The sequence below is a fragment of the Rhizomucor pusillus genome, assembly GCF_041956525.1.
Source record: "Rhizomucor pusillus strain CBS 183.67 unplaced genomic scaffold VTP01scaffold_1, whole genome shotgun sequence".
NCBI lineage: Eukaryota > Fungi > Mucoromycota > Mucoromycetes > Mucorales > Lichtheimiaceae > Rhizomucor > Rhizomucor pusillus.
Window position 1 is genome coordinate 932,767 of NW_027192143.1, and position 9,138 is coordinate 941,904.

Consider the following 9,138-nt stretch of genomic DNA (forward strand, 5'->3'; position numbering starts at 1 on the left):
CCTTGCCAAACGGCACCTCTCTTGTTTCAAATGATGATGATCAGGTTATCGAGCATTCAAACTTTCAGCCCGGCTCAAGAAGGAAGCGGTACAAATCCAAGCGATGAGGTTAAGCATAGGCGGAAGATCCGTCTTTAATGTTCGTCTGCAAATGGAAGTAGCAAAGAAAAATGTAGACACTGTATACAATGCAAAGTCTACTCAAAACTTGATCTATAGTGTCAAGTACAATAATCGACCATATTTTGTTCTTGTAGCATTTCGGCATAAACAGTCATTACTATGGCATAGAGTCTGAGGACGTAGCCATGGTGATTTATGTATTCGCATGCTATACAGTGGTTTCTGCCAGCCGATCAATAAATATCTTGAAGTTTTAAACGTTCCTAAATGTAGATATAGGATGAAATCCCAAATACCCGGGAGGAAACAGTGATAGCACTCAATGTTTCGGTTAGCAAACACCCACAATAACGGAATTGGGAGCTGTGTGAAGGAGTCCCAAAACTTGCAAAGCGCGCTTGCTTTCGTTTCTTTTTTTTCCGTCAAACTAACATGGTATGTCTCGGAAGACGTGCAAAAGCGCAAACACTCAAATCGACTGTGATAGGGTAAAAGAAAAGCCAAAAGAAAACCCGTCAAGAAGCTTAAAGAGAAGCTGGACAGCCAATTCAACTGTCTGTTCTGCAATCACGAGAAATCTGTAGAGTGCAAAATGTAAGTATGCAGATTTCGGCTATTCGTGAGTAGCTTTGTGCTTAACGTCTTGATTGTCTAGCGATCATCCAAATAAAGTAGGACATTTGCATTGCAAAGTGTGCGATGTGTCGTACCAAAGCCCAGTAACGTGTAAGTATCGTATGACGCTGTGTATACGAGATAACGTATTCTAAGCCAGTATCTAGTCCTTGACGAACCTGTGGATGTATACTCAGCATGGATAGATGCATGCGAGGAGGTTAACAAGGAAAAGCGAGAACAGAAAAGACGTGAGCGCGAGTTAGAAAGGCAGAGAGCCATGGAGACAGGACAAATTGCTGGAGCTTCAAGAGGCTCCGTGTCGGCACCAGCTGACAATGGACTGGATCCATTCGGTGACGAAGACGAAGATTACTAGCCGGCTCTGCCACCCACTCCTTGTACATAGCACCTATCTTTGCGTTTCTGTCTTACTATTCCACCAGGCCACTCACAAAGGTCATTCCGCTGGTCGATTTTGCCCAAATATATTTCATACAATGTTTTATGAAAAGGTGTATTTACATGGAGTTGGAGAATGTATACATCTGCGTGTTGTGGGGGTGGAGGAGAGGAACTTTATCGTCTCGATGCTGCTTCTTCAAGAGCTTTTCGTTCGCGCATTTGCGCCAAAAGCGAACTAGAAGATACTGCACCGCCTTCTGCTCCTTGAAGACCTTTGAATCCAGATACTGCACCGGATCCAAAAGCTGGGCGCGCTGGAGAAGTTGCTGGGGATGTCCCTGCACTTGATACTGGACCTTTGACTTTCTGACCAAACCGCGGGGGAGGGGTAGGGCTTCCCGGTAGCCTCGGCACACCGGCCGTTCCTGTCAATATAAAGGTTAATGAATGTTCGCCTAGATAGCATAACAGAGGCTCACTCTTACCAGATCTTCCCGTCCACGTAGGTGTGCTAATACCAACACGCCTACGTTCTCGACGAGATTCTCTCAGAGCAGCAGCAGCGTTTTCCGCAATAAGCGCAGCTACATTCATGACAGTTCATTATTTGGAACGACGGATCTGGAGGAAAGCTTTCTCACCTTCTCGCTCTACAAAAACTCTATCTTGCGCATCAGATTCTATAATCTGATCATGCTGAAGAGCACTTTGAATACCGGTCATTTCAAATAAACTGTTAAGGATGTTATCATTGGAGACATCGCCGCCTGTTGGCGTATCCGGCTTCTTCTGTTCTTCTTCTCCATGACTGTTATTTGAAGTCAACGTCAGCATGTGAAATATCTTAAATATGCAAACAGCACCTACAATTCTTCTAATCCGCTCACACCATTTATCGTTCGAAGTTGATCATCTTCATTCTTCTCGTCCCGTTTCTTTCGGTTTTTGTCGCTTCCAGGTGTTATCTCTGTTCCTTTGAAGAGCTGCCCAGTCTCTGTTCCTTCAGCATCTTCCGCACCAAGAGTGAAAAGAGCGCGCAAATTACTCGCCTACTTTGTGTCAGGTATACCCCTTTGCCACGCCAGTATAAGATAAAACCTACATCAAAGAATCTTTTCTGCTTCGGGTCCTTTAAGATTTTGTTGGTAAGAAACTGTTTGTAAATTTGACGATGGTATATTTTCTCTTCTATAGTTCCGCTGGTCATCAATCGATAAATCGTAACATCCTTGGTTTGCCCCAGACGCCATGCACGTTCTCGAGCTTGCATGTCAGTAGAAGGATTCTACAGTTGGTTGTCAGAATTACTGAAGCGCTGCATTCGGCTGTGTATAATTACCCAATCCGGATCAAATAAAATGACTCTGTCCGCGCCCGTTAGATTCAAGCCAAGTCCTCCCACTTTGGTGGTCAAAAGGAACACGAATATATCCTTCTCAGTATTGAATTCATTGACCATAGCCATGCGGTGATGTACAGGGCTAGTTCCATCCATACGCCGGTAGTTGTAGCCTAGAGAATTGACCATCTTCTCGAGTATATCAAGCATTTGACGAGTCTGGCTGAATAATAGAACACGGTGGTTTTGCTGTTTCCAAAGAGCTAGCAAGGCCCTGACGACTACCATTTTGCCACTTTTTTCCGGATCACCATACGATGGATCCTATATGCTCATGTGAATAACACAGGAAATGATAAAATTTGCATTTCACGTACGGAAGATGACTTTGTGATCTCCAATAGATCTGGATGGTTGCAGATCTTGCGCACGATATCGATGCCATAAAGTACTTGTCGACGTCGTTCCAAAATGGCATCCATATCTTTTGAATGTATAAAGTGTATATAGGATTCACGCTGCGACGGCGTTAACTTGCAAAACAAGACCTTATGTTCGGGTTAAATCATTACACCAAGTAACGTAAAGTGCTTTCAAGGAAATCATCATACCTGCTCACTTTTCTTTGGAAGGTCAGAGGCCACATCGACTTTCATCCTTCGTAACAGATATGGATTGATTAGATCTCGCAAAACACATGCGCATTTATAAGCCGTTTGAACTTGGACATTGCTTGCATTTGCGTAGCCTCCAATGTTGATAGGGACGGAAAATTGCGTCTGAAATACCGGTAAAGTCTGAATGGTCCGACGTAAGTAACTGCTCAGTCTAATGAGATAAACTTAAAGCATCTCTTACGCCAAGTCTTCCAGGGAATATGAAGTCAAACAATGACCATAACTCCTTCAGATTGTTTTGTATAGGAGTTCCAGAGAGAATAATTCTGTGTGGTGTCTAAAGCAAATCATTAATCATCGGCTGGCTGACATGTAAGCATATATGCACTGCACCTTCAAATGTTTACATGCTAGTGTTGTTTCAGAGTCAGGATTACGGATTTTGTGCCCTTCATCCAAAACGACATAGCCCCATTTATGTTTCAAAAGAATCTCACGGTATGTTTGTATTCCACTGTAAGTCGTTACAAGAATTCCGCCTGGTATGCAACGTTTGAGTATAGTTTACATTGAGATAGCAGCATATCTTACCAAGTTTTATGAAGCGATCCACGAGCTTGGCCGCATTCTTTCCGGTTTTTGTAGATAGTATGCTAAGTCTTGATTTTGCCTTCTTCCGCTTCGCTTTTGGTCCTCGTCGATCTTGCACGTATCCTTCGTCTTCCATATCATCATCTATAGCTTCCAAGGACAATTCCAGATCTTCATCTATATTCTCATCTGCAGAACGCACTGCACTTCCTATTGCATGTAAGATAGCAACTCTCAGGGGTGGATACCATTGATGGAACTCTTGCACCCATTGTTTCATAACTGTTGCAGGGCACACCACAAGCGTCGGCTTGCCAGGTCCCAGGATCTTAGAATAATATAGACCAGCAATGAATGCAATCATTTGGATTGTTTTGCCCAAGCCCTATGTCATAAGTCAGAAATTGATACTCATTGCATCTCTATCTCTTCCATATACATACCATTTCGTCACCAATGATGCCGCCGACTTTCTGGCAATGAAGCTCCCAAAGCCATTGTACACCTAAATTATTAAGCGTCAATGCTATCTTGCCTCTCTTTCATAGTTGTCCCCATTCTTACATGTCTTTTGATATGGGAATAAATCATTCCATATCTCTCCAGGAATCGATAAACCTCCATCAAAAACAGCATCTTCGTACTGTGGGTTGGGTGCAAACATTTCTCTTTCTGCATTGAACTCGTGACGTCTTTCTAGGTCATCTTCAAGATCTTCCATAGACATTCTTCGTGCTCGCGGCTACACCGCACTCATAAGCGTAAGCTCTATGTAAACAAAATTTAAACTTGCCTCCTTAATTCTACTTCGCATCAGTTTTCGATTATGAACCCAGTCGTCCAGACGCCTCTGTTAGCATTTTTTAGCATGCTATTTAAGGATTATCGATAGCCTGTTATATCTACCTGATAATTTGATTCATTGCCGTCATCTTCCAACAGATCATCGTATCCAGACGCTCTCTTCCGCCGTATATGAGCTACCTTTGCACCCGATTCGCTCTCCTCTTCATATTCGCTTTCATTTTCATCCTCATCCTCCAGTCCGGACTCTTCGTATTCGTCATCCGATGCAGGCTTTTTACGTTTGCGGGATGTAGGCTGCGTTGTCTGAAGATCAAGTGCACCATGACTGCTGCTGCTTCCTGCTGGACTTTGCAATGCAGGTATCCATGGTTGCTGGTCGGACCGCGTTCGTTTATGTACCTTGTAGTCTCGCGAGAGTACAGTAGCGCCTCCGCTACCTGGCAAGAAGGCAGTAGATCTAGTTGTGGATGTAGCAGCGGCATCCTGTTCATCAGATACTTTGGCAAAGGGAGTGATCTTCCCAGTGCGGATCAAATAATCTTTCTTGGATTCGCCCTCCAACCTTTCGTTGCGTTCAATAGCTTTTTTTTTTCTCGCAAATAAGTTTCTCGGATACAGCGATATATATTACGAATAGAAACAGCATACCTGCTTCTGACATGGGCCTTTTTCGAGCGACTTCTCTCTCCTTCATCCGACTTCTAATAGCTTTTTCATCCCGGGTAGCATCACGCAAACGAGCAGCTTGCTCATTTATTTTTTTCAACAAGGTATCGCGGGCACTTGTGGATGTTGGCTTTTCTCTCAATTTGGTTTTTAGGGCATCCAATTGCTTCTGAGCCGCACTTTATGTAACATGTTATTAACATCCTGAAATGTTGCTGCATTGGAAGCTACATTTACTTGCCTTATTTCCTTCAAGGCTTTCTCGAGACGCTTTTGGTCCAGTGCTTCGTCTCTCTCAGCAATAGCTTTATCAGCCTGGCAATATTATCACTTAGTAACGTAACAAAGGTATGGTGACAGTCCTCGGTTACCTCTGCCATGATTTTTCGTTCCAGTACAACGTGATCTACAAGATCAACTCCAAGATCTTGCAGTTGATCGTCGAGTCCCGTAGACCCACTGTTCGTCAGCATAGCTGAAGGCACGACCATACTTTGAGAGGGTTGGGATTCTCCCTCTATAATGTTTTTAGAAGCTTGCTCATTATCCTCTTCCGTGCTCATTTCTCTAAAACCCGAAAGAGAGGTCGCAGCTCTCATGCCGCAGCACAACATGGAAATCGACTTCCCTTTATGGCAAAATCCGGTTCAGGACCTCCCCAACTTGTGGAAGGCGTACACTCTTTCCGGAAAGTACATTTCGTACAACACGACTTTTGTTCTTGCCTTCATATGAATTGATTTTCCATCTGGGCGAATTTATTTTTCGTACAACCTGAATTTTGTTCTCGCTATTGGGCGAATCTACTTTCCGGAAAAAGTGTGTTTTTTAAAATGTAATGTCGTAGCTTCAAAAATACCAGCCGCATATCTAAAAATGCCGCATGCTCAGAAAAAAGTTGTCGCTGGGAATCTTATATTAGGTGCAATTGTATTCCCTCACTGTTCCCTTTTTCACTACTTTACAATTTCAAGCATGAGTGCTCAATTTTCATACGAAGGTGGACAAGGAAATATTGTCGATGAGAACGGTAGACCCGAGCCCATGGACTACATCATTGACCAGGGACAATTTGCTCTTGAGACGATTAGTTCTCATACTCAGTATTTGCAAAAGAAGCCTGCGGAGAAATCTCGAGCTAACGTGATGCAAGTAGATAAGCCTAGAGATGAGGATTCTCGTATGATGGAAGTGACTGAAAAATGTACTTATACTTCTTACACTCCTCAAGACAAGGCCAGATTCTTAAACTGAAGATTGAGAAGTGTATGAGTGCTTCTGCTGCAACGAAACAATTGGGTATGCATGTTCGCACAGCCCAGAGATGGGTCAAACAGTATGAGGAGCATCCCGATAGCATCTTTGAGAGCGGTAGAAAGAAAGGTCGTATACGCATTGTGACTGAGGAACACGTGAAGGCCGTTATTGATTTTACTGATGCTAATCCCTCTGCTGTTGTCGCCGAAGTGACTGAGCATTTAATGCGACAGTTCGATGATCTTAAAGTCACTCATAGCACTGTTTATAACTTCATGAGGACAAAGTGTAACCTTTCCGTGAAAAAAAAGGCAGAATTCCAGTCTGTGGAGAGAAATAGCCCAGAAAAGATTGAGGAACGACATGACTGGGTTCGCAAGTGGGAACAAACTGACATGGACTTCTTGACCAGCTGTGTTTTTCTTGATGAGTCTGCATTTCATATAAATATGAAACGTACGAGGGCTTGGTCTAAGAAAGGCACTCCTGCTGTTGTTACAGTGCCAACCACGAGAGCAAAGACCACGACGATATTAGGTGATATCTCAGCTTCAGGTTTAATCAAAGTAAACTTGAGAATACCAAAACCTGTTAAGAAGAGAAAGGCTGGACAGGAGTCTGGATACGTGAGCACTGGTACAGTTACGGGACACTATGTTAGCTTTTTGAAAGATACTTTGGATGAAATGGAGAAATATCCACAAATGAAAAGACACCATCTCGTTGTGGATAATGCTCCTATACACAAGTCTGAAGATATAGCCAAGTATATTGCGTTTCGAGGATATCGATGTGCATATTCTCCTGAGCTCAACCCAATAGAACAATTCTGGTCTGTGGCAAAGAGCTAAGTTAAGCGCCATAGGTTTTTGCAGCAAAAGAACTTATCGAACAGAATCCGTGACGCATGTAACAATGTGAAGCCGAGCGATTTCCATGGTTTCGTTTCTCATTCGCACAATTGCTGGGACAAATGCCGTAACAAAGAGAACATGTAACGTTGAATGGCTCCATTAATAGCCAATAATATGCAATCAGGTAGTGTATCATTTCATTTTATTTAAGTTATGCGATATGTAGGTATAGTACTGGAAGTAGCAGTTGGCATAGATAGGTTGACAGGATGCCAAGAACTTTTTTTGGCCATGCGACATTGATTTTCATTCGCTGCGACATTACTTTTGAAAATACTGTAGAAGACATCCAAAACGAATGACAAGTCAATGAAAATATCCTGTGCGAGACAGCTTTGTAACTTTTATATAACAAATCGGTCCTCCCAAAAGGAGAGGTCGTTTCAAACCATACACCTCAACTGCTGAGGGCAAGAAGATATACACGCAAAAGCAAAACAATCAATAATCTAGAGGGTCTTATCGAAAATGGCGCTCAAAGAGGCCCAGACGGTCTTGGGGGACTGGGCAGCGTCAACACCGTACCAGATACCCTTCTTCTTGTAGTACTCGACCACAGGGCCAGTCTGCTTGTGGAAAGCGTCCAAACGCTTCTTCAAAGTTTCGGCGTTGTCATCAGAGCGTTGGATGAGAGGTTCACCAGTAACATCATCCTTCATGGGGACCTTCGGAGGGCTGTCGTGGTATTGAGTATGATTGAAGTTCTATCAACATTTCCTATTTGCACTGCTTACTTGAATTCCTTGTGGTAGGTTCTGCCAGAGGCAGGGTGAATCAAACGGCCGGTGATGCGAGAAACAAGCAAGTTGTCGTCAATGACAAGCTCAATAACAGAGTTTAAAGGTTTCTTTCTCTTTTCAAGCATGTCATCCAACTTTTCGGCCTGAACAACAGTGCGGGGGAAACCGTCAAGGATAAAGCTGTCAAAATAGAATTTGCAAAAATATTAGCTAAGCGTTCAAAATAAGGGATCCTTGTATCACGCATGAATAAAATTCAAATGACAAAGGATATATCCACGAACAATAGTGTTTTCAACATACCCGTTCTTGCACTCAGGATTCTTGTCCAAGTTCTCTTCAATCATACCAACAACAATCTCGTCAGATACGAGACCGCCAGCATCCATGACCTTCTTAGCCTCCAAACCAAGAGGAGTCTTGGCGGCGACAGCAGCTCTCAACATGTCACCAGTGGCCAAGTGGCAGACACAGAACTTCTCCTTGATAGCGGGAGCCTGAGTACCCTTGCCAGCGCCGGGAGGGCCCATAATGACCATGCGAAGCTGGTCCTTGGGGACGCCTTGAGCAACCTTCTTCTCAAGAGCATCGAAACGCTCGTGAAGGGACTGAATGTTCTTCTTGATTTCCTCAAGGACGGCAGAATCTTTGCTAGACATTATGGTTGAGCGCGAAAAAAGGAACAGGGGTGCCTTACCTTTACCTTTACTTCAAAACTCAGCCACTGGGTTGAGATGAAAGGGGCAATCCCGATTCTAAGTGTGACACAAAATTATGATAATTACGCGAAGATCTCTCAAGTGCTGGGAGAGCAATGTAACAATCACTATTATCACTATTATACTAAAGAAACAGCATTTTGTACAATTTCCCGATTTATCGGCAGTTTCCTCCTTTGCTACTAAAATCCAGAAATGTCACAGACATTGGTATCTTCCAGGAGTTTCTATATTGATGTTCAGCTACTATAAAAGCCAGCGAAGTAGAAAACGTCCATAAACTGAAGCGATACCTTCTTCATACCTGACTTCTACGCGAGTGAATTTCTAATAAAATGCCACGAC

General features: G+C 43.3%; 4 protein-coding genes across 4 annotated transcripts; 2 read left to right on the forward strand and 2 right to left on the reverse strand.

Annotated features, from left to right (window-relative positions):
- Positions 1-555: 555 nt before the first annotated feature.
- On the forward strand, positions 556-1,117 carry VTP01DRAFT_411 (uncharacterized protein; the record flags this gene model as incomplete). Its single annotated transcript, XM_069382756.1, has 4 exons — positions 556-558; positions 611-717; positions 779-849; positions 906-1,117. 4 exons carry the CDS (start codon positions 556-558, stop codon positions 1,115-1,117), a joined length of 393 nt encoding a protein of 130 aa, XP_069244831.1.
- Positions 1,118-1,317: 200 nt separating this feature from the next.
- VTP01DRAFT_412 (uncharacterized protein) lies at positions 1,318-5,726 on the reverse strand (the record flags this gene model as incomplete). The annotated part of the gene is made up of 18 exons (XM_069382767.1): positions 1,318-1,568; positions 1,629-1,727; positions 1,785-1,951; positions 2,011-2,192; positions 2,246-2,428; positions 2,483-2,806; positions 2,860-3,030; positions 3,094-3,279; positions 3,341-3,436; positions 3,493-3,638; positions 3,691-4,075; positions 4,134-4,195; positions 4,255-4,432; positions 4,484-4,540; positions 4,597-5,078; positions 5,146-5,342; positions 5,405-5,478; positions 5,535-5,726. 18 exons carry the CDS (start codon positions 5,724-5,726, stop codon positions 1,318-1,320), a joined length of 3,432 nt encoding a protein of 1,143 aa, XP_069244832.1.
- Positions 5,727-6,138: 412 nt separating this feature from the next.
- On the forward strand, positions 6,139-7,271 carry VTP01DRAFT_413 (uncharacterized protein; the record flags this gene model as incomplete). Its single annotated transcript, XM_069382778.1, has 2 exons — positions 6,139-6,343; positions 6,400-7,271. 2 exons carry the CDS (start codon positions 6,139-6,141, stop codon positions 7,269-7,271), a joined length of 1,077 nt encoding a protein of 358 aa, XP_069244833.1.
- Positions 7,272-7,783: 512 nt separating this feature from the next.
- On the reverse strand, positions 7,784-8,733 carry VTP01DRAFT_414 (uncharacterized protein; the record flags this gene model as incomplete). The annotated part of the gene is made up of 3 exons (XM_069382789.1): positions 7,784-8,009; positions 8,069-8,254; positions 8,378-8,733. 3 exons carry the CDS (start codon positions 8,731-8,733, stop codon positions 7,784-7,786), a joined length of 768 nt encoding a protein of 255 aa, XP_069244834.1.
- Positions 8,734-9,138: the final 405 nt, after the last annotated feature.